This window comes from Achroia grisella, unplaced genomic scaffold, assembly GCF_030625045.1.
Source record: "Achroia grisella isolate CSIRO2021 unplaced genomic scaffold, CSIRO_AGI_Agris_v1 utg4116, whole genome shotgun sequence".
NCBI lineage: Eukaryota > Metazoa > Arthropoda > Insecta > Lepidoptera > Pyralidae > Achroia > Achroia grisella.
The window spans coordinates 1746593-1772664 of record NW_026712845.1 but is presented as its reverse complement, the minus strand read 5'-3'; the positions used below and the strand labels follow the sequence as shown (position 1 = coordinate 1772664).

At 38.5% G+C, this 26072-nt stretch overlaps 3 protein-coding genes across 3 annotated transcripts; 2 read left to right on the top strand and 1 right to left on the bottom strand.

The window, feature by feature from the left end:
• Positions 1-165: 165 nt before the first annotated feature.
• Positions 166-792, top strand: LOC131844726 (small ribosomal subunit protein bS21m). Its single transcript, XM_059193672.1, has 2 exons — positions 166-392; positions 631-792. Exons 1-2 carry the CDS (start codon positions 219-221, stop codon positions 745-747), a joined length of 291 nt encoding a protein of 96 aa, XP_059049655.1. The 5' UTR covers positions 166-218; the 3' UTR covers positions 748-792.
• Positions 793-1823: 1031 nt separating this feature from the next.
• On the bottom strand, positions 1824-5113 carry LOC131844685 (out at first protein). The gene is made up of 6 exons (XM_059193625.1): positions 4852-5113; positions 4617-4730; positions 3963-4097; positions 3244-3424; positions 2545-2687; positions 1824-2160 (listed from the first exon to the last, which is right to left on the bottom strand). Exons 1-6 carry the CDS (start codon positions 4936-4938, stop codon positions 2008-2010), a joined length of 813 nt encoding a protein of 270 aa, XP_059049608.1. The 5' UTR covers positions 4939-5113; the 3' UTR covers positions 1824-2007.
• A 1736-nt stretch (positions 5114-6849) lies between these two features.
• LOC131844678 (WD repeat-containing protein 26) lies at positions 6850-23565 on the top strand. Its single transcript, XM_059193619.1, has 11 exons — positions 6850-7065; positions 16145-16316; positions 16773-17006; positions 17471-17725; positions 18710-18843; positions 19224-19341; positions 19578-19749; positions 20437-20536; positions 21530-21630; positions 22548-22663; positions 23078-23565. The coding sequence occupies exons 1-11, from the start codon at positions 6905-6907 to the stop codon at positions 23240-23242; spliced, it is 1728 nt and encodes a 575-aa protein (XP_059049602.1). The 5' UTR covers positions 6850-6904; the 3' UTR covers positions 23243-23565.
• Positions 23566-26072: the final 2507 nt, after the last annotated feature.

The window sequence follows — 26072 nt, the reverse complement described above, 5'->3', positions numbered from 1 at the left end:
TTCACATGACATTTATATCGAACTAATCTCACGATGACACTGAGAGTAAATTGCAAAATATTTTATTTTCTTTTCAAAATTCTTTCTGTGATTTAAAATTATAAATTTCTTTATCTGTTTTAGAAAATAAAAAAGAATTTACATGACGACTATTAGGATTTTTGAAATGATTATTTAATAAATCTTTCTAAACCGAGTTTCAATATAAAAAATCCGTCATGTTTCTCACATTAAAATTACTTTCAAATAGACATCCTTCCTTCATAGCTCGTACTGTTTTTGTAAAAAACAATAACGTGGATGATGCCTGTAGATTACTAAACAGAATTCTTGGGAAAGAAGGCATTCTGGAGCAATTCAGACTGACAAGATATTATGAGAAACCCTTTCAGGTAACCTAAAAATATTTCAGACAAAATTGCTTCTGATATAATTATTTTTCTATTAGTAAATAATTATTATTAAATTAAATAAAATTAAAATTATCTATCTTCATGCCAGATCCCTCATGGGGTTAGATCCTAGAGAATTTAAATCATTGCTTTATTCATATTTATAACTCGCCTCATGCATGAAAACTGATCTCTTGATTTAATATATATGTGTTTTAAATATAGTACAAATTTACAGACACGACGGCGCATTAATCATGAGAAATGTAAAGCTATCTACAATGAAGACATGGAGCGTAAAATAAAGTTTGTGCTGAGGAAGAACCGACATGAGCCATTTCCAGGATGCCACTGAAGAACTCTTTAGATACCTAATAGCATTGTAGTTATCTTAATATAATTATAGTATCTTATTAAAAAATACTGAGTTTTTTTTTAAATGATTATACCTTACCAAATGGATAAAATGTATACATGTGTGTGATTAGGGTATGAAATTACAGGATAAGAGGTATGACATATTAGTTCTCTGGAAAGGCTCAAGTCATCATCAGCCCACTGCAGTCCACTGCTGGACAAAGGCCAAGTGTTATATTATAATGTGATGTCCTAGAGTTCAAACAAATCCTCGGAATGTGGAAGTCACTCTATGAAGCCTGTGAAGACACAAGGAGGCTTCTGGGATGCGCTTGGCTGGCTACATTAGTAGTCTCTGTGTACATACAACGGCCCAGATGAGAGGTTAAATGCTGAGAATAGAGTCCAAATTACATAACATTACATTATAATGTGCACTGTTCATGTATATAGAAGATGGTAATTGCTTATTATCAGATGAAGAAAAATAATCTTGCCATTCTAATTACATTAAAAAAGTTATGGGTGTTTTTTTATAACTTCATAGTATTATATGCCGCTTCTTCTGTGGCGACATCCTTTTGGCATATTTTTTTCTGTAGATGTGTTTCAATGTTTTTTTTTTAATTTTTATATTATATATATTTTTAGTTATGGGTGTTTCTACCTCTACTTCAATGGTTGCAGGTTCTATGCCTGCACAATATGAACATATATATTCATCAGTGTTACTGTTTATATGAGTTGTATGTGCTATTTCTTTTTTACTACTAGTATAGAAAATTTTTAGAAGCTGCTGTATATCTATTAGAAAGTAACCCTTTTCTTACCAAAATTAATGATAATTTCTAAGCCTAGTCTGCTACCAATGATGCAACTTCTATTACTACTATTGAAAATTTTAGAAGTTGCTGTATTTTCTACCACAGATAACATAATATTCCTTAATTGTACTAATATCAATATAGAAAGGTTTACTTTCTCTTACCAAAATTAGTGACTATTTCTATACCAACTGATATTACAAAGTAGACACAAATTTCAAAAACTTAATTTATTCATTTGCTTATTGCATAAAAAATAATACACATATTTAGCAAAATATTTACAAGTTTACAGTTACGAGTATTGTCTCAGCTTATAAAATAATCTGTGTGTAAATGTATAAGAAAGTTACAAGTAGGACTAGATGCATAGTTTGGCACTGAGGAAGCGGCGGCGACGGCGGCGGTGGGCTGGGCGGCCAGCAGTGTCGTCGTCACGTGTAGTTGTAGCACGCGTCGCGCCGCCGCACGTAGAAGTGGTAACGGTAACAGCGGTGGCATGTTTTGATGCCACACCGATAACTTAAGCCGCCTTGCGGCTTGCCTTTACAGTACTTTAGGCCACACGGGTACCAGTTCACGCATATCTATAATAGAATAAAAAATATAACATCATAAGATCTGACATTGAACGAACGTAGGCATACATAACAAAAATACTGGTGAAAACCGAGAAGAAATAATAATAATAAACATTTATACCCCATTTCATAATACAGAAAAAAGAACATATGAATGGAAAATATAAATGTTATAAACTAATATTGCGCCACAAGCTAAGTGGATGACAAAGTTTGGGCCGCAACATATCACTGCAGAGCTGATTTTCAGTACAGCCACTCAAAAAAAAAAAGAAATAACATTCATGATTTTTTTATTTTAAATATAAGAGTAAGTGTAGAAAAAAAAACACCCAGATTACTATTCTCAAAATTATGCTAAAGTCAGATGATTTTAAAAAAGAAAATTACCTCCAGATGACACATACACTCCTTGCTCATATCTGTCTCCGAGACGCAGGCAGCCACTGCTGGGTTACCGTCTGCAGAATCTGACGCTAGTGCATGTGCGGGAAACGGTGTCACTGCTGTCGTGTAGGAGGATTGGTCCATTCCTGGTAATTTAATGATTTTATAAACTTCAACTTATAATGTTATAGCAACAAAACTATTGAAGGTACTTGTCACTAAATAAAATGGCAGAAAGTTAACAATTATATTTTATTACTGACACATAAACACGATTCCTTTTCATTACTATCAGAACTCCATTTTTTTCTTTATTACTCTTGTAATCAATAGCATATATGAACAAATGTGGTAAAAATTACGTCGCGGGTAGAGTGTGATACTCTGTAGAATCATCAGCACTTCAGACGGTCCTGATTAGGCGTCATGTCAGATTCCATTAATCTACGCCATTTAAAATGACGTATGTCGTCGTGGACTATAAGATCATTGCCCAGCACATTGGGTTGCATTACTAGCCATGTCACAAGACACTGCTGTGTTTCGTTTTATTACATTTGCAGCTGTTTGTAGTGCGATAATAAAAAAAGGTGCATTTACAAGCTATTTTTTTCAGATGTTCAAAATTGATTTCAATTCAATTGTAGAGATTTCAACAGTAACTTGTGGTTTAATTTCTAAATTTTTGGATAGGGTACACACCAGGTCTAGGTGACCATCGGGCGAGATCGGCAGCTCGCAAGTACACGCGCTCACGAGCGGCAGCGCAGTGCGCGGCAGCTGCAGGTGAGAGAAGGCGAGTCGCCATGCCCGCCCATGCAGATGCTGTTGTCTGTCGCCAACCCTTATCTTCCTCTGCTACACGTACTGTTCCTGGATTTTTCTATGGGATAAAATTATTATATTATATTCTACCTTTGATGTTTCACACATATTTTAAAAACATAAACAAGATTGTTGAACTTTACTGAACAAATTGAAAAAAGCCACAGCTACAAAATTCCTCTGTGTCATGTGTCTCTCAAAACATGATGTTGATGAAATTACCAATCAAAATTGGTGGCACTAAGAAAGAAGCAGAGTGATTGTTGACAAATAGTAGTTTTTTTACAAAAACAATTACTCAATTTTACCAAATTAGTAGTAGATAGAGTAAATGGATTTTAAATAATTGTTTACATATGTTTCAATACTTAATAAATGGCTTGTATCTACAATAACTTTAGGAATGGAATAAAATATTTGATATGTTCAGCTATGAGCTGAAATTCATCCAAAACTATTCAGTAATTTTGAGTAAGAAAGATATACTTTCATAGTTATAAATATCAGTAGTTAAAATTAATTCTGATATAAAATCTACATCAGAAAAAAAAGCAAGAATTCAAAAACACTGCATTGCCATCCTTTATAAGTAGTACCTGTCTTAGTTTAGCCATAGCATCTGGTGCAATGAAGTCAGCCTGCGCTGCATGTGATAAAAAGCATAATGTCTGGAATCCAGACTGACCAAGCTCTTCCTCACCAGGAATCACAACCTTCATAGCCTCCACCTCCTGGTGTGAATACATAATATGATTAAATACATGGAAATATCCTACAGCGAATCAACTCAATCAAATCATAAAATCTTTATTTGTGTAGGTCTATTACAGACTCTTATGATATATCAAATCAACCATCAGTTCAGTGTGCTTTTAATCTAAAAAGATCTGACAAGAAACTCTTATTTTCTGCTAGTACAGTTACAAAAATACACATTTTAAATTTAATCAGAGAGAATGAAAGAAAAAAAGCATATGCTATGGATTTGTGTCAAAACATGGCCTCGCCACATTATAATTATAATTAGCATTCATTATCATCATCATTTCAGTCCAGAAGATGTCCACTGCTGAACAGCTTTTCCCAAAAATCTCCACAACGATTGGTCCTGCAGTGCTCACATCCACCGACTTTCAGTGATCATGACTAGATTGTCGGTCCACTCAGCTGGAGGCCTTCCCATACTGCGTCTTCCGGTCCGGGGTCGCCACTCGAGGACTTTTAAAGAGACAATTGAAGAGAAAGCATACATTGGTGAAGTCAACAAGCTGGGATACATAGACACCATCAAGCCTCTGGAACTCTAGTGTCACTGTATCTTCGGATACATTCGCCGTTATGTTCTCCTGCATAACGTCGCCACCCTACGATCATACAAATAAACACACCATTAAATTTATTTAGTTAGACATTTCAATATATATTCAGAGGTCTAGAATCTAGAGAGAAAATGAATAATAAATAAATTTATATGTAATAACTTACCTGATTTTTGACATTTATTATAAGTTGCAGATTTGTCGGTCTGGCCAATAAATGTAACAATATTATTATTTTTCTAATCAAATCCATCGCAGCAATTAAAATTCTTTTGCATTTGAATAACTGAGTTACTTGAATTATATCATTAATTTGTGTTTTCTTTCAGCACAATATACCGATTAATGAGAACGTAATTCCAAGGATACTCTATATTTATAAAAAGTTTTTTAGCATAAATATAAAAATAATATAAGACAACAAAAAAAATATTGTAACTATAAAATAATTAAAAAAACATGCACAGAGTAGAATTTAAAGTACAATGCCACAGATCAGACAGATTTAACTGCTTTGAAACTAAAATCATCTACAAGAGAAGTATAACACTTCCTATTTTAACAATATAAATGTAAAAATTAAAACAAACATAGTAATATATTGTAATAAAATAGACTATAATTGGTAAAACAATTTTATGTATTAAAATATAGATTTTCCAATAGTTTTGAAAATTCTACCGAACGTTCCGTTATACGTAGATTAAGTTTAATCAGAGAGGAAAGTAACTAAGAATATATAAGTATAGATTATTAAATAAAATTAGATTTCAATACTTACTTTATGTAGGGGAAACAAAATATTGCATATCTAAAAATTAAAGTAAATTGTTATAATTAAATCGTATTAGATATTTGACATAAGGTTAAAAATTTCCTTATTTTGATTTAAAGATTAAATAGAAAAATTCCTTAATTACCTATTAAGATTTTTTCTTTAATACTTTTTTTTTGGATGCACCTGCAAGTCAATGTACGGAGAACAATATTTTTTTGAGGTCATTACATTTTATCACGAATTTGGCCGATGCACAACCGAATGAATTACGAACGTCATCTGTAACCAGTGTTGCCCGTATTCCATATTTTAGCTTAGATTTAAGGTAAACTACTGTAGTTAAATAATTATTAGAGTAATTTTGGTTTACCATGTACTACTAAAGGCTCATATGAATAACAGTTATAAAATGTTAGATAGGTACAGTTGTTGTTGTTAGATAGGTATAGGTATAGTTGCCTGCAGCGAGGTGTCCAACATTGCACATATGTCACAACAAATAAACTACTTAGTGATTCTCTACAGCGCAAGGTTTCATCAATGGTAGGCTGTAAAACTTAATTTACGAGGATACTCAGCCATTTCAGTTTCCAAATAGCTTGCTCAAAATAAGCTGTGTTTTGGTTATAGAGTGCGGTGAGGCAGTGAACTTAAAGAATAGGAGACATGGCAGTACATATATATATATATATAAGTGAGAGTTATAGCCTCTTGTTGACTTCTATTTTAAATTTTTTGACCGAGTCACCGCGTAACTTTACATAAAATGTGCTTTTTGTGAATTATTGCGATGTATTTATACTTTCCATAAATTAAATAATACAAATATTATAAATTTAATGACGACGAAAATAGAAGACGAAAAAGTAAACAAATTTGTCAAGTAACTAGGGTAAATCATGACTAAGCATATGTGGTAAAATGTTGATGAACTTGGCAACACTGTTCGAAACGGAAAGAAAGAAGGGCGATGTTGTACCTACCTAGCGAAGAAAGACAGCTGTCGTTTCGTTTTCAGCTGATTTTTGTGTACGCTTCTCACTATCATCTCTTGACTGTCTACCGAAGTGTTTCGTAACTGCACAAGGCTTCCGGGTCGACCCATCGTGCAGGATAGAGAACGAGGACTGAAAAAGGACGATATCAGAGAAGCATCGGGTCATATCAACGAACAAAGGGAGATGGTCCATTGAGTACGGGTGGTGCGTAGCGGGCGGCCGTGACGTCACAAGGCCGCGACGTCGAGGCCGATGCGGCGGGTGCGCTCGTGATCTCGGCGCTCCGGGCAGCGCGGAGAGCGCGGGGCGAGCGGACAGCGCGAGCAGCGCGGCCAGCGGTCGGAGGCAGCCTGGCCTCCAGTGACTCGGGCGACGAGGGCGCCGGGCACCGGCCGCCGCGCAAGCGGACCCGCAGGCTGTCGCCGCCGGCCCGGCCCGCAGCCATGCACCAGCCGTGCGCCAACGGCGCACCGCCCCAGCTGCACCTCAACGGCGATGCCTCCGCGCGGAACGGCGACTTGCAACCGCCAGGCCTCCGCATGGGCCAGACCGACCAGGAGATCGTGCGGCTCATCGGCCAGCACCTCGTCTCCATTGGACTTGAGTTAGTACCACATATTTTTATCTAATTACAAGGTTACTAAGATTTGTGAGTGATATAAACATATATACTTATTAATGCATGAGAACATATTTGTTATTCCACTATTATCAATTTTGTTTTGGTTCAATGTAAACAATGACTGGGATAAAACAGATGATGCAGTGAGTAATCTGTCTGTAATTGATGGAAATAATAATTTTAACCTACAGTTTTTATTGATTATGTTCGGTAAAGGCAACACAGAGAGATAATCCAGTAAGATGCTATTAGCTAATTTGTTTGTTGGTATATGATTCTTACACAACTTTTAGTTTTAGTAGTAAATGAAATACAAATATATATATCTTGTCTCATGCATACCTACACATCAATTCTCAAACCTCTTGTATCTTCAAACAGACAAAATATAGTATGAATGTATCCTAAGTGTCAATTGTGACAAATTAATTCAAACATATAAGTGTGATAAAAAAAATTAACAGCTACATTTGTAAACATTCATATCTATATCCTATGTGGGCTTAATAAGGCTGCATATCAATAAACCAGCAGCCATCACAATTGCAAAATATCATACACCATCACCAGATATTGTTTCCTGTCCAGGAAAAGAATATTAGATAACCATGGTACTATCCTAATCTTTTATGTCTAATTGGAGTGTATGAGGAAATGACTTGGACCTGAACTCTAATGGGCTGAACACCGACATACCTTGTAAAGCATTATATGACAATCTATTTCTAAATTCATTACAATTGCTTACCACATAAGCATATTGTAGAATGCAAGTGTTAATTCTGTTATTAGTGTGAATTACTCTTGCTGTATTTATTAAATACAAATTTTAAATGGAGAATGCCATGTTAACTGTCTACATGTTGTGTAATTTATGTGATTTAGGGGCTAGAGTTGTTAATAATGGGCATGTACCCTGTCAGGTCGACCTCCATGTGGTCACCGAGGAAACCATTGAAATTATTTTTTCCCAATCTGCAAATTGAACTAACTTCATTCTGTCCTCTGGTACCCTGTCAGTGTCTACCATCAGTGCAGGTGCAGGTCACATCCCATATTCATAGTGGTATAACAATGAAGTAATGGAGCAGCAAAATACCACAGGCCTGTGGTTCCAGATGATCTGGTGCATGGGGATGTGAACACAGGAAGAAAACATCCTGAAAAGTTTTTGTATTTAAGAGAGGACCGCTTCTGTTGTTACCACAAGTCTTGAATGGTATAGTTACTCTATTGAGTATACAACATTTTCTTTTATTTTTCTTTGTCTCCTATCTGCAATCAGACCTGGAACCAGGAGCAGATGTTTTGAGTGTGGGAACTGATAATGGACTGTCCACCTGACAACGGGAGGTTCTGTTCCTTAGATTGAAATATAACATGTTCCAATAGTTAACTTAGGTGATTACAATATACAGTCTCGGTTAACAGCCCTGATGGTCTAGTGGTATAGCTCACCACTTAACTTCAGAGGAATGTGGGTTCAATTCCTTGCACGGTACAAATATTTGTATCCATGAGTATGATTGTTTATGTTGGTCTTGATGTTTTTTATATATTTAAAAAAAATATCTACTTAAGTATTTATATCAGTTATCCAGTACCCATAACACAAGTTCGGCTTACTTTAATACTAGAGGGTATTGTATAAAATGTATAGGTGTATTATTATATTATTATTATACAGTCATAATAATATAAAATCCAAAAACATGACAATAATTTTAGTTTCATTATGAAACTAAAATTATTGTCATATGTTTTTGGATTTTATATCTAAAAATTATCAGTTCCTTTGCAGTTTATGTGAGCACTGCCATATCATTTATGATATTGCTATAAAACTATTACAACATATTGCACTTTGTGCAAAGGTTTTGTACAATTATTCTGATCAGTATGCCCTTGGTTTTAGTGCTAACTGCTAAAAGATCAAACCAAACAACTATATTATGTATCTTAAGCAATTTTGATATTCATGTAGTATATAGTCATATTTAATTTGAAGTTTTGACATCATCAGTTAAGTTGATCTGTCATTTAGTGTAACTGTTTAGTCATTCCCTTTAAACACTATCTGAATTATTTTCTTAATACACAATTTTTTTTGTGTCGATTTTGATGAAATTTTTTATGTATACTCCATAGGTCTGAGAACAGGTTGTTATCTATATTTATGCCCTTGAGAGTCACCCTTGGCCCAACCCACAAGAAATTTTGTGTTTTTGAGATATATTTTTTATTGAACCTTATAATAATTTGACCTAATGAAACTATTCTACCCATATTCTATTTTCGTTCTACCGTTGGTTTCTACCTCCGATCAATCAACATCCAATTCAAATGGGAATTGAAATTACAACGTCCTATGGACGAGTCTAACCTTTAGCGGAGCCTTCAGACTAAAGTAGTCAGTCAGGTAGGAATTCGCCTTCAACTAATCCATAAGTCTTTCCGCGAATTTTGGAATGCCATCTGCACACGACCCCTATCGTTCGGTGAAGCTGAAGAGGCCAGCTGCTGCCAACAGCATTTGAATAGAACAACCGTGTGCTTAGCGGAACTTACTAACTGACATGCAGTTATCCAATTGAAAAAATAAATAACATAACATTATACATATATACAAATAGTAGGTAGGATTACACGATGTCAACCCGAGATCGGTTCTATAGATCGGATATCAAATCTAATCTACGCGTAATCAGTATACGATTTAAAAATTGTAACTACTGATGTTTTGTATATACTCACTGAAAACAAGCGACCGATCAACTTAGACTAAAAATATTTGTCACCGGTTCATTACCCGTGGCAAATTCATCCCTTCCCCCTGTTTTTTTTTTACAATAATTTCATTGACATTTTAACACATTTTTTACTTATATATGCAACTAAGTAGGTAACTTAAATAAATTAGAGACAACATTTTTAACTAAATGTCTAATAATAAACGTTGGAAGTTGGGATTCCCTGTCCGGGGTCACTGCCGGCTGGGGGTGCGCGGCATTTTGCCGACATGCCACCCTGTAATTACGCCACAGGCTTCGGTCCTACATTACACGCTATTAAATACGAGTAGCCTTAGGTAAAAAAATAGGCTAATAGCAACAAGGAAATACCGTTGATGCATCTAAGCGAGTCCATTACAGTTACATTGTAAATGACAATGCATTTACCTCGTTAGTGTTAAATGCATTGTCAGTTAAACGAATTATGACACACACGAAGTGTGTATGAACGAATGAATAAACTGGACAATTCATACAGCGTCCTCTAGTGCCAAGCCAAGCTGGGCTGTTATGGGTACCTATTAGGCAACGTTAGAAAGAGGTGATCATCTTTTTTTGTAAATACATAGGTATATACTATACATAGGAACCCAGATTGTTACAAACAATCATAGTAATGAAAGATGTTTGCTTGTGTGAGGAATTAAATCCGCGACCCATCCGGAAGTAACGTGGTATACTAGACCACAAAGGCCGACAAGTGCCAATACATTTAATTAAAATATGCATTACGGCGCAGTTACATAGAGACTGTGAAGCGAATACGCATCAAGTGTCCCTATAAATTGCATACAAGTATTTAATACGAAACTTCTGTGTAATTATGTAATCATAACAGCTATTTGATCATGTTAAAATTAATGAATATTGTTCTGGATTGCAGTTATAACAATAATATAAAGACAATTCACACAGCGCCATCTAGACCCAAGTTAAGCCAGCTAAGGCTTATGTTATGTGCACTAGATAACTGACATAAATACATGGATATATATTTTTTCCGTAAATACATACATATTATACATAGAAAACACCCAAGACCGATACAAACAATTATACTCCTGAATACAAATATTAGTGCCGCGCGAGGAATCGAATCCGCGACCATCGGAAGTAAGACGGTGTGCTAAACCGCTAGACCACCGAGGCCGTCGAGTTATGGTATTCTTACTGACCACTATGTAACAGGCGTGAAGCGCCTTTGTTTCGTTGCAAGACTTCTTTCATAAATGCATTTAGTCATCCAAAGAGTAAACGCTATATATCACAAAGACTGAGTTTCCATTCATTACTATATGACTAAATTACTGACGAAACAACGAAAATGAAGTCGTTTCCGCTGTTTGTTCACTTAAATCTAGAACTAGCTCTACCCGCGACTTCGTCCGCGTGGAATTAACTTTATTTTTCTAAAATAAAAGTAGCCTAAGTTGCTCCTTATTACATCAGCTGATAAAAGCCAGCCAATAAATTTCCCGTTAAAATCGGTCCAGCCATTTCTGAGATTAGCCGGAACAAACAGACAGACAGACAAAAATTGTAAAAAATGTTATTTTGATATATGTATCGTATTTATATTCATATGCATGTAGTAAAAAACGGTTATTTCAATATTACGATCAGACACTCCAATTTTATTTATATGTATAGATAGATTGAGTTGAAGTATTTATCACGGTTACAATTTCGTGACATCCTTATCAAGTCTATGGCAACAAAATGTCCTATAGACGTGATAAGAGGGCACACGCGGTATTGAGTGTTTTGGGTTTTTGACAAACACAAGGCTGCGGTCATTACACTATACTCATGACAACGCTCCGTTTGAAAGTTATAAATATATCGTTTGAAATTACAACGGAAAATATAGTTTTGAAATTACAATAGGAATCTGGAATTTGGAATCTGCAATTTGGAATCTGTTAAAAGTTACTAAGTAAATTTAAATAATTATAAATTTTTTAAAAATCTATATGATACACAGATCGGCTTTCTTAATATCTTACTTAACTATCTGTGCATATATTCTGTAATTATTATAGTTTTATACACTCTGAGCTTGAAGCTATTTTTTTGTTCTCGTACTTAGTAAACAACTCGCTATAACAGTACAGATTACATATTTATATTCTTTGCTAATTACTCCACTAAGTACAGCAGTAGGTTAGGATTATATTTACTAAGGCACTAGGTATCTTAAGTGTTAGGTAAAACCGCCCTACCTTAGTACTCTACCTACCAGAGTTATTAGCTACCTGGTATAACTACAATAAAGTAAATCAATGTGAAGGGACACATTGGCAAAGTGTTAAAGGTCAATGGAGAGGAGAATGATGGGGATCAGACTAAGTGACAAAATCACAAGTTGATATACTAGACAGAGAACAAAAGTAACAGATGTGCTCTCAAGAATAGACCATTTAAAATGGAGTTGGACAGGGCAATGTTAAGATGCAGAATAAATAAATGTAGCAAGCAAGTGACTCTTTGGTCTTAAAGACGGGAACAGTGTCGATAAAGAATACATGGGAAAGACTACATCAACCTGACTCCGCGACCGGGCTGGAATAGGGTTACAGAATACAGAGTTCAATGGAGACGATGTCTATTGCCAAAAGGCACGCCAAGTTGCGGAACATTTTGTAAACAACAAAGTGTACCCCTACTTTGGGAAGGCTATATTGTTATTATAATAGTAAATAGTGCATATTTATTAATAAGTATGATTTTAATATTCAATCTCGACCCTAAATCTACTGGTGTCGGATAATAGGACTGTATTTCATTCATGAATAGTATAATAATTGATTGGCAAAATAAAAGGATTCAGATACTCACAACTAATGGTTGAATCATACACACAAATGTGACAATAATAATTTCTATATAGGTAGTCCGAAAAACATCGAAAGTTGAACGCCTCGAAAATTACCGTTTCATTACATTTTTCTAAATTTAGAAACGCAGAACAAATGTCTTGTTTCATTAAGTAGTTATTTGTTGTTTGATGTGTAATTTTTACATAGTATTATATATAATTGCCTCGAGTAAGGAGATAGTTTGCTCATATGTGTCGCAGCGAATTAGAAATGCGAATTGCATCAAACTGGTATATATTACTTGGTCTGCAAATAAACATTTATTTTAATTAGATACTCAAATATAAACCACGCGCTTAGAAATGCTCACAGCGCTATTTTAAGGATTAGAACTGTATTGTGTTTCCATTTTATTATGCATACATCGAAACGATCCCTTATTGTAGCGGCGTTCGAAATTGCAAACATAGCCGAGGCTCGAACCTCTAGCGTTACCTGAGACATAATTCTTTCTGAAGATATGGAAACCAGTAAATGTCGGCTGTGGCTAAGAGCAATAGATTGGTACGAAAATATGATTTGTCTTTACTGATCTGTGTATTGTTATAGCAATTTTATGCTAGTACAAAAAATAGGCTGAGTTTTCAGTTTCGTGTAAATTATGCTACAACCTTATATCGCAAAGTAGTGGATGACGGTGTCTACTTGTTTAGTAGGTTCAATAAAAAATAAACAAAAGAATAAATCCTTTTGTGTGTAAGTGAAAAATCTACTTCATTAGATTGAATTATTACCATGCAGTTTATTTTAAAGTAAGTAGAATTGAAAAACCCGCCACAAAGAGACTTAGTCATGCAGTTGGTTTTATCTAAACTAAAGAAATCTAATCATGTAGCGTCTGTAGGAATATAACGCTATTAAATATAAAGTACCTTATACGTAGATAAATGATAGATAAAGTATTTATTTGTATCTATTTTTTTTTGTTTAATTTCAATGCACACAGTACATTTAGCATTACTTAATACCATGCGGCATTTTCTAGCAGCCAATTATAGATGGTGCAAAATATATGAAATGAGATGCAACTCCATACATAACAACAAAACAAATACCAACAGAAGTGTTTCTGGGTGACATAACTGTAATTATTTATTGGTGAAAATGATGCAGCAACACAATATTGTTACTGGTTCAGATTATTGTTGCGCCTTCGTTTACTTAATCATAGTGGTAAATTTCTGGAGATTTATTCAATAATAATATCTATTCAAAATTACATCCGTCTTCATACCATCCGATGATCGTTAGTTCGATTCCGAGTATGATTGTATCGGTCTGTGTATTATGTATTTATTTACAAAAAAAAAATGTCCATTTATATCAGTTGTCTAAAACCCGTAACACAAGTTCTGCTTTGCTTGGGACTAGATGGCGCTGTGGGCATTGTCGCGGGTTATATTTTTACTAGCTGTGCCCGCGACATCGTTCGCGTGATTATTCGCTGATGCTTCGCTTCTATTGGTCGTAGCATAATATTATATGGCTGAAAGCCTTCCTCGACAAATGGCCTATTCAACACAAAAAATATTTTTCAAATCGAACCAGTTGTTCCTGAGATTAGCGCGCCCAAATAAACAAACAAGCAAACAAAACTCTTCAGCTTTATAATGTATAATGTATTTAATAATAATAATAATAATAATAATCATTTATTCAGCATAAAAAAGCGTACAGATAAAAAAGAAAACTTAAAAACTAATAATTCGCTATGCTGAAAAGGCTTCCACTCAGCTGGTGCCGCAGCGTATCACTACAGCGCTGATTTTCAGTGGAGCCACTTGAAAAAAAAAAAGAAATAGCATTCGTGATAAATTCAAATCAAATATCTAAAATGAAGAATCAGTTAAATGGATGAATTATATGTGTGATAAACAGAAGAAAAATATATAAGGATAAAAAAGTGTTGATAGAAAGACTTTTGTGTAATGTAATATATGTAGCTTGATATATTTATTTATTTAATCAATATACATGTATATAAAACTACTGTATTTATCTGCCACGTTTAAAATTTTTGTACTTTGAGTAAATATTTTTTAAAATTATGTTTAAAAGACGAAACTGACTGAATAGTATTTTGAAGCGGGGGTGGTAAATTGTTCCAGCATTTCGTGGCAGTATATTTAAAACTTCCACGAAATGCTGCAGTTTTATATTGAGGATAGATCATGTAGGGATGTGACAATCGATGATTTCGCATAGAAAATGAAAATTTTTCAAATAAATATATTGGTTTCTTATACTTCACCACTCCAAAAAGCAATACTGCAAAATGTAGAGATCGTCTGTGTTCCATTTTTAGCCAGTTGCATTGATTTATATAGGGAGTAACATGAGCACGGGGGGGTATAGAAAAGCAGAAGCGTGCGCATGCATTCTGCACGCGCTGTATTATTTTTTTTGTACGATTTAATAGACAGCCTCCGTAGACTGTGTCCGCATAATTGAGTTTAGACAGAACTAATAAATCACATAGAGTGATACGCATTTTCTCACTTAGAAAATCACGTACTTTATAGAGTACTCCTAGTCTATAGTAACAGTTTCTTATGGTTTCATGGATATGACTCTCGAAGTGTAAAGAGCTATCCATAATGACACCAAGATTTCGAAGATGATCAACAAATATTAGAGGATTTTCTGAAATTGACAGTGTAGGATTTTGTGCCATGATCTGATTTATTTTATTTTTAGTACCAAGTACTAGTAATTTTGATTTTGTTGGATTTAAAGTAAGACCATTTGATACCGACCATTTCGCTATTATTGTTCAAATCATTATTTAACACTGCTATATCTGGATTAGGATTATAGGGATTTATAGATTTATACATTTGAAGATCATCTGCGAATAAATGATATTTACAAATTTTCATAGACTTAATTATGTCAGCTGTGAAGAGTATGAACAATATCGGCCCTAGAATAGATCCTTGCGGAATACCTTTTACAACTTGAGCAGATGATGATGTTAAAGTGGGAGAATTTGTAGTGGTCAATTGTACTTTTTGATAGCGATTACTTAGATAGCTAGAGAACCACTTTACTGTAATGTTATCGAACCCATAAAAAGTCAGTTTGGCTAATAGCAGTGATATATTAATGGTATCGAATGCACGAAAAAAATCTAATAGTACAAGAATAGTAACCTTGCCTAAATCTTGATTTGTTAAAATATCATTTACTACTTGTGTAAGTGCACTACATGTGCTGCGGCCCTTTCTAAATCCAGACTGTAGCTCAGGCAGTATGTGATTAGACTCTAAGTATTCCGTAATTTGAATACAGATTGTTTTTTCAACTATTTTGGACAAAAATGGTAATATATTAATGGGTCGTAAGTCTTTTAACTCTGTGGGATTTGTATATTTGATTTTTTTCTTGCAGACGCAGTGCATCTCTGCTGATGGAGGAGTCTGGTCTGCACTTGGAGCACCCGGCAGCGGCTACGTTCCGACAGCACGTCCTCGCCGGCGACTGGGTGAAGGCCGACCACGACTTGCGCGCGCTTCACGATCTGTTGCGCGACTCGCCGAACGTCGACCCCCACAATCTCGCCGTTAGTATACTATTATTGTATAGAACAATATCCGAATTCCTTTGTACACAAAAAAAGATAAATTCTTTGTTCTATCATATACACCTTTATCATATCATATACACATTAACTCCTTTCCCGTTCATATATAAAAAAATTAATACCATTTGTAAATTGGATAATTCGGATGTTATCAGAGTAAGCTCTTCTTTGTATAATAAATAATTATTATTGAAGCATATGTATATATTTTGTATAAATTCATTATTTGCTACTATTTTTATTATGCTACTTTCATAATATCAGTTCATTTTATAATGTGTTGTTGCCTTTATATGTAGTATTGTCGAATTTACAACAGTTAATCTGTTACTATTTGTGAAAACCTGTTAGTGGCTTAGTGTTTTTATATTGATTCAACTATGTGTACAGTTAGCCTTGGTTTTCATTTAATAAATAAATAAAACCTTTGTGCAGGAGATGAAGTTCGTGGTGCTAGAACAAAAGTACCTGGAACACCTGGAGGCGGGGCGCGTGCTGGACGCGCTGCACGTGCTGCGCAACGAGCTGACGCCGCTGCAGCACGACACGCCGCGCGTGCACCGGCTGTCCGCGCTCATGATGTGCGCCGACGCTGCTGAGCTGCACGCGCGCGCCTCCTGGCCTGGAGCTGGTCCGCCTTCGCGTGCAGCCGTACTCGCGCGCGTTCAGGTACCGTCTCCTTCCGGCTCTCGACGAGAGAGATGTAAAGTAATGTAATATGGACTCTGGGGAAAGGGGATTGTTAGTAATGTGGACTAATAACTTCTTTCAAATTTATAGGCTAACCTGACTTGACCTCTTGCTTATCTTATTAGCCTTCACTGGTGCCTTGCTAGCGTATACCGTTAGCGCAGGCGGGTGCATCAAACAGATTATCTATTTTCTATAAGAAAAAAAATATGGAATCTATTCTCCGCATTCAGTCTCTCAACTGGACCGTTTGTCGTATCGTATTTTTTGTATCGAATATACTAAGGTCTTCTAAGTACATAAGACCACATGGTGTAATATAAATGACATAAGTCATGGTTTATAAATGCTGAAAAATATTACGTAATTAGTGACGGCCTAGATATGGCACTGGTCCATAATGGCAGTCAGCGGTGATATGTAACGGAGCGCGTTGTGTGCAGGCGGTGCTGCCGCCGGCGCTGATGATGGCGCCGGGGCGGCTGCGCGCGCTGCTGGCGCAGGCGGCGGCGCAGCAGGCGGCGCGGTGCAGGTTCCACGCCGCGCCGCGCCCCGAGCCCGCGCCGCCCGCGCCGCCCGGGCCCGGGGCGCAGGGCCCGCTGGCCGCCGCGCTGGCGCCGCCCGACCACCACATCCCCTTCACGCTGCTCGCTGACCACCAGTGCTCGGCTGACAACTTCCCCATCCACTCGCTGCAGGTGAGCGTGCCGGTGTCGTAGTATTTCCCGTCGCAGGGCCCGCTGGCTGCCGCGCTGGCGCCGCCCGACCACCACATCCCCTTCACGCTGCTCGCTGACCACCAGTGCTCGGCTGACAACTTCCCCATCCACTCGCTGCAGGTGAGCGTGCCGGTGTCGTAGTATTTCCCGTCGCAGGGCCCGCTGGCTGCCGCGCTGGCGCCGCCCGACCACCACATCCCCTTCACGCTGCTCGCTGACCACCAGTGCTCGGCTGACAACTTCCCCATCCACTCGCTGCAGGTGAGCGTGCCGGTGTCGTAGTATTTCCCGTCGCAGGGCCCGCTGGCTGCCGCGCTGGCGCCGCCCGACCACCACATCCCCTTCACGCTGCTCGCTGACCACCAGCTCGCGACAACTTCCCCATCCACTCGCTGCAGGTGAGCGTGCCGGTGTCGTAGTATTTCCCGTCGCAGGGCCCGCTGGCTGCCGCGCTGGCGCCGCCCGACCACCACATCCCCTTCACGCTGCTCGCTGACCACCAGTGCTCGGCTGACAACTTCCCCATCCACTCGCTGCAGGTGAGCGTGCCGGTGTCGTTGTATTTCCCGTCGCAGGGCCCGCTGGCCGCCGCGCTGGCGCCGCCCGACCACCACATCCCCTTCACGCTGCTCGCTGACCACCAGTGCTCGGCTGACAACTTCCCCATCCACTCGCTGCAGGTGAGCGTGCCGGTGTCGTAGTATTTCCCGTCGCAGGGCCCGCTGGCTGCCGCGCTGGCGCCGCCCGACCACCACATCCCCTTCACGCTGCTCGCTGACCACCAGTGCTCGGCTGACAACTTCCCCATCCACTCGCTGCAGGTGAGCGTGCCGGTGTCGTTGTATTTCCCCGTCGCAGGGCCCGCTGGCTTATTTAATTAAGTATATATATATATTTATGAAGATAGAAGAAGGTATATTTCTGAAGATAAAAATTATTTATGTTTTTTTAATGCTATGGCAGGTATTGAACGAGCATTGCGATGAGGTGTGGTATTGCAAGTGGTCTCCCGACGGGTCCAAGCTCGCATCTGGTTCCAAAGACAACACCGTCATGATATGGGACTTCGATCCCGCCGCTAAAAGACTAACATTTAGGTAACATTCTATTTAATCTTACTAATATTATTAAAAGGAAACTTTGTGAGTGCATATAGATGGATGGATATTTATTACTCTTTCACGCAAAAACTGCTGAATGAATTTCGATGAAACTTTACTGTGATATAGCTTATTATAAGCTATATTACTATAAAGTATCATTAAAATCTGATGTTTACATCTTTATAACATACGGGATATAATTTAAAAATATATTATTTAAATTGAGCGAAATACATTGATAAATAATACATAAACGAGTGATGCAGACGATGTTGTGCAGATAAGTTAGTAACCTTTATAATATTAGTAAGATCTGTACTGTTTTGAAACCAACCCCTACAAATAGCACCCTATATAAATGTATATGATTGCAGAAAGTCACTGGAGGGCCACACCTACGGCGTGTCATACCTGGCGTGGAGCCCCGACGGCCGTTACCTGATCGCTGCCGGCCCAGAGAACTGCCCCGATCTCTGGATATGGAACATGGAGGTACTGTTCTTTTCTTTCACATTTGATAGATGGATAGGTAGATAAATTCATTATTCACCAATAAACACATACCATAACACTTCTTAGTACAAAATATGGAAAAGAATTGTACTGTGCACGAAATCGAATCCTCGACCATCGGAAGTAAAGCAGTGTGCTACTTCTAGACCACTGAGGCCGTAGTTGCATTATAATCACATACCGTTGTGACAGTGGTGAAATTATGTTTGTTACAGACGGAACAACTCCACCAAAAGATGACTCAGTCGCAAGAGGACTCTCTGACGGCGGTGGCGTGGCACGCCGGCAGCGACAAGTTCGTGTGCGGCGGCGGCAGCGGACAGTTCTATCACTGCGGACTCGACGTACGTACCGCACACATTTCATCCTACAAAGGATATCGGAACAGCCTGTATAATCCCACAGATATTTTTATTGGAAGTGAAATTATGATTTCGCCTACGCCAGTGATTTTTAACTACTGAAAGAGTAAACCCACTAAAGTAAACCCCTCCGATCCATCCTCATCCAATTCAAACAGGTTGAGGTGTCATTTGAACCTCTCGTCCAGTGTATCATGTTACAGAATAGTACCTTTTTTTGGCCATTCTGGAGGATTGATGTATCCTACCATGCTTCATGTTATTACACTATAATTGTATCTCATTATGCTATGTTTCCTCCGTTTGATCAACAGCTGGGACGGCATTTGCACTCGCCCCATATCGTTCAGTGACCGCAGTCATGCGAGCATGTTACAGAATAGACCGCACCTTTTTTTGGCCATTCACACACGAGGCGTGCGAGCGTGATGTATCCTACCATGTCAGTACTTCATGCGATTACAGACCGCATAATGGTACACACGCACCACCGCGTCTCATTATGCCTCACCGACCGCAACCTGTCAGTTCCTCCCCACACACACGCACCACCGCGTGCGTGATCAACACCGACCGCAACCTGTCAGGACGCACCACCGCGTGCGGGTCAACCGCAACCTGTCAGTACTCGCTCGCGCGGCGGACGCGGCGTGCTCGACCGCAACCTGTCAGACACACACGCACCACCGCGTGCGAGCGTACGACTTCACAGACCTCACCGACACACACGCAACCTGTCAGTACTCGCTCCCCACACACACGCACCACCGCGTGCGAGCGTACGACTTCACAGACCTCACCGACCGCAACCTGTCAGTACTCGCTCCCCACACACACGCACCACCGCGTGCGAGCGTACGACTTCACAGACCTCACCGACCGCAACCTGTCAGTACTCGCTCCCCACACACACGCACCACCGCGTGCGAGCGTGTCAGTACTCGCTCCCCACACACACGCACCACCGCGTGCGAGCGTACGACTTCACAGACCTCACCGACCGCAACCTCACCGACACACACGCAACCTGTCAGTACTGTCAGCTCCCCACACACACGCACCACCGCGTGCGAGCGTACGACTTCACAGACCTCACCGACCGCAACCTGTCAGTACTCGCTCCCCACACACACGCACCACCGCGTGCGAGCGTACGACTTCACAGACCTCACCGACCGCAACCTGTCAGTACTCGCTCCCCACACACACGCACCACCGCGTGCGAGCGTACGACTTCACAGACCTCACCGACCGCAACCTGTCAGTACTCGCTCCCCACACACACGCACCACCGCGTGCGAGCGTACGACTTCACAGACCTCACCGACCGCAACCTGTCAGTACTCGCTCCCCACACACACGCACCACCGCGTGCGAGCGTACAACTTCACAGACCTCACCGACCGCAACCTGTCAGTACTCGCTCCCCACACACACGCACCACCGCGTGCGAGCGTACGACTTCACAGACCTCACCGACCGCAACCTGTCAGTACTCGCTCCCCACACACACGCACCACCGCGTGCGAGCGTACGACTTCACAGACCTCACACACACGACCGCAACCTGTCACCGCACTGTCGCTCCCCACACACACGCACCACCGCGTGCGAGCGTACGACTTCACAGACCTCACCGACCGCAACCTGTCAGTACTCGCTCCCCACACACACGCACCACCGCGTGCGAGCGTACGACTTCACAGACCTCACCGACCACAACCAAATTTAAAACGCAAAACGTAGATGTAGTATCAAATTATTAACAAGGATCCTTCATAACGAAATGTTTTTACACATTATAGGATCCAGGAAGAACACGCGGTAATGGCGATGACGCTGAATGCCAACGACACGCTGCTGCTGCTCAACGTCGCCAACCAGGGCGTGCACCTGTGGGATATACGTGAGTGGGACATACACACAAATATTGTTATAACGCAAACATAACTTTACTTTCTGCTGCAGCGTATTATCTCTGATTTGTAAGCTATAAATCTGTTGTATAATGAGTAGGGCTCGGAATATGTAATGCAATTTTAAGTACTTGCGATTTTGTGACATCAATAGTATAGATATGCCTATAATGTACTATTTTCTTTTTCGCTGTATAAATGGATAATGAATATCAAAAGAAATTCCTAGACACTAGTAGTAATACCGAAAAAATAATGGTTTTATATTATAATAAACCCGACGATGATGATTTTGTTGGCGATCTTGAATTCGAATAATTGTCACCTTTGGAACACTCTACTGCACTCTTATTTATCTTTTAAATTGCAATAAATATCTGAACATGTTTTTTTCGTTCTACTCACTCCTATAAACGTATAAATAAACAATAAGTGTAATTTTCATGATTTTATAATTATATAAGTTGCTTTGCATTGCATAATATAAGTTCCCGGAAATCAAATTGATTTTAGGTCTTATCCATGTCATGCTTACGTTGACTTTCTTGCTGCAAGTACATAAAATTGCACTACTTACTCCGAGCCCTAATAATGAGAAAATGCAGTGTTATTACAGGGTCAGAGACAGACATCTTAGTCCTCTAAAATGACAACGCATGCGTGGTATCATCTGTATCATATGACTACGTGATGTAGTAGTGCTAGCATATGCTATCTCAATATCGGTCGTCAGTTTGTTTGCCATTTAAATTTTGAAACAAAATATTAAAAAACATATATAATAAAACCGCTTATCCACTAGATCACTGACGATGTCAGTCATCTTCATTAAAGTTGATTTGACATGGAACGCATTTTAGAGTGGTATGATGTTGTTCTAGTGGTGATATGAATGTGTTATACTCAGGTGCTCGCGCGCTGGTGCGTCGGTTCCGGGGCCTCAGCCAGGGACACTTCACCATCCACGCGTGCTTCGGCGGCGCCCATCAAGACTTCATCGCCTCCGGGTCAGAGGATAACAAGGTATATCACGAGATTATAGTATCCGTGTTAAGTTTTATTCTTTATTTTGGTGGTATATGTATGGCTATTATATATATCTGATTGTACAACATTTATAAAGGAGAGTATAAAATATTATAGTAATCAGTACAAGTATTTTATATAGTGTTTTTTATTTTATGTCAAAGTTTTTTTAAGTAGTTTCTACTATTAGAAATCCTAATGTATTTTAGAAATGCGAAAGTTTATTTAGTGTACGGATGTTATTCTATTATGCAAAAACTGGGTAGATGCATTATTATGCAATTTGGTACACACATATATGTATATATATTCCAGGGCAGGGTTGCGAGATGCATTTAGTGTATAAAACATAGCTCAAAAGATTATTTAATTATAATTACGTGTCACTTAAAAAACTATTGTGTTCTATAGGTGTATATATGGCACATCAACGGCGAGGAGCCCATCGCAGTGATCACGGGCCACACGCGGTGTGTCAACGCGGTCGCCTGGAACCCCGTGCATCATGACGTCATAGTGTCCGCCTCCGACGACTACTCGCTGCGGCTGTGGGGCCCGCGCGAACAACGCACCTAGCGCGCGCCCATCACCCTGTGCGACTTCATGCGACCCCGCGCGACCTCACGCGACACCGCGCGACCCCGCGCGACCTCACGCGACACCGCGCGACCCCGCGCGACCTCACGCGACCACTCGCGACCTCACGCGCCCACACTCGCCCGTCTGAACTGAATTGCTTTAATTACAATAATGATATATTCGAATAGAACTGTTTGATTACTCGTAATAACCAGAAATCATTGGAAATAGAACCGTGTGTATATAGAAACAATGACCAATTTCAGATTGCCCCCACTCGTATATAATTCTTACAAGGGCAGTTTTAAAGGCACATATTAGTAAGTTCATAGCGATTTCTGAGAGAAAAAAAACTGGTTTAAGACCGATTCTCTCGCAAAAACTCGTTTATATAACTCATATCTATCATCTCTTAACTTCTATAATCTTATTAGTGTAGTACTAAAGTGCTCTTAAATTCTTTAGCAGAACCCAAAGAAGCTTAAAACCGAACAAAGATTGCGGCGTGATCACAAAGTTATTACTAATATTTGTTTTAAGTAAATGGGATCGAGGACATTCAGCGAGGAAGACTTTTTAAGCATATCTTTCAGTCACTCATGTATACTCCGATTGGGGAGTAAGCGAGATGGAAGACAAACTATATCACATGTGTTAGTTTCAACTTCGTTGTCGCGACGATATCTTCATTTGGTCGAGCTTCTGGTCAGATCCCAAAGACTTATTTTTAACTCTTTCTATGTCGCATTATTGTCAATTCAAATTGCGCTTACTGTGCGCTATAATCATTGTATATTCGAGGGTACGTATGCGTTTCTTGATGCATCTAGTGGATGTTTGTTCTAGAAAGTTCCACCCGCCGCATATATCGCAGGCGGCTCTATATACACTATTCCCATATTTATTGTGATTAAACGCGATCAATAATCTATATAGAGGAGTTATTACTTAATTAATATAAGTTTTGTATAGATCTAATTCTGATAAGGTACTATGCTTATTTGGATAGTTTTAAGTCAAGCGTAGGGAACCGGCAAGCATGAATTAGTCATGAAAGTGGAATAGATATGCGGACAATGTAGGCAGTTTGTGCCTACACCGTAGGATTCGTGGCGTGATTATTTACCTCAATAGTGTACTTATATGATCGGTTTACCATAATTTAATCATAATGTTTATAAAAATAAAAAAAAAAATCGCTAGTATATTATAAAAACAAATTGAGAACCTTCTCGTCTTTGAAGTCGGTTAAACGCGGATGTTATGCTGGTTTCTGAACTGTTACGACACTATCTGTTTAATTAGTTTATCAGAATTAGTACCATTGTGGCAGTTAATTTACAATTAGATGCACTGTGAAAACAGAATTGATACCACGACAGTAAAAAAATATCACATTCAGAATCTGAGGTCATCAGTAAGACTAAGCGAGATGAGGAATGGTTCGCTGTATCTCTTTCTATTAGCTGCTACAAGCATGGGTGTGAACGAGATGAGACTATACGTGACAGATCATAATGAATTTGCATCAATTTTGCGTTCACAGAGCAATTTTCATATAATTGTAAGCTTGTTGAAATAATTAAGGCGAGTGTTGGTAGCAGTGGGCGTGTATCGGTCGCAATAGTTATCCAATTGTGAATGAACAAAATGGCTGACAATTGTTTTTGTTTATTCATTCGAGAATGACAAAGATAATAAACCCATACAGCCGTATAATAATGCCGCTAGTTCGTATTTAAAAAATAATAATTTATCAAATGTATGTGATGACTGATGAGACTGTTGGAAGCAATGTTATTTTATTGCTTAATTGCAAATTTTTTTAAATGTACATATAAATTTTTGAAAATATTTTGTATACGTACTACAATCACTTTTAAAATATGAATTAATATATATGCCGTTTTGTTCATTTACACAAATAGCACTATTTTATAGTATCTTGGTCAACTTATAAGTGCATTGATTTACTTGATCAATGTGAAGGCCAGCGCTCAGATTTTCTGAACATTCAGTATCTTGATGCAAACGACATGGGCCAAAATAGAGCGAATTTTCGGCAAACAGTAGTCCACACTCATAACTTAATGTATCCGGCCAGTAGTAAAGCGAGAGTACTTGTGTACTTATTTACTAAGTGGAATACCTACTGAGTTGCCCGCAATATCATGAGATGTAAAAGAGTGAGTAAATTTTAATATATTTATAACTTCTTACGTGTTCCGACGAGTTTGTTTGTTGGTTGGCATCAGTTCATATTAAAAAAAAAACTGAATTATACAATGTTTTTGCAAAGTAAAACATTACCCATACATTAAAAAAATAAATGTGACAAATTTGTTCTTAGAAATTTTGATATCCGGGTAAAAAAATATTTGCTACATTGATATGCTAAATATTAAACACATACATGTCTGTGCTTTATTCTATGATTACCTAATAATTTAGTTCAATACAAAAATATTTTTGAAATAATCTTACTAAAATATTTAATATTGTTTGTTTTTAAAAAATGACAGTTAATGCGGATATTACATGACATCATTATGAACCCTTTTATATTCATGATATTCTTTCCTTACGTCCATATAGACTTTTACTTCTAGTATCGAAAAGTTTTCAGTTTCTAGCTTTACAAACAACGCAACAGCGTAAAATTTAGTTTAGATAGCTGAAAATTCTACATAGACTACTTTATTTTTTGCATGGCTGTACATGTATTATACATATAAACCTTCCTCTTGAATCACTCTATCTACTGCTAAAAATTGTAATAAAATCCGTTACGTAGTTTAAAAAATCTAAGTGAACAGACAGTGGAAGC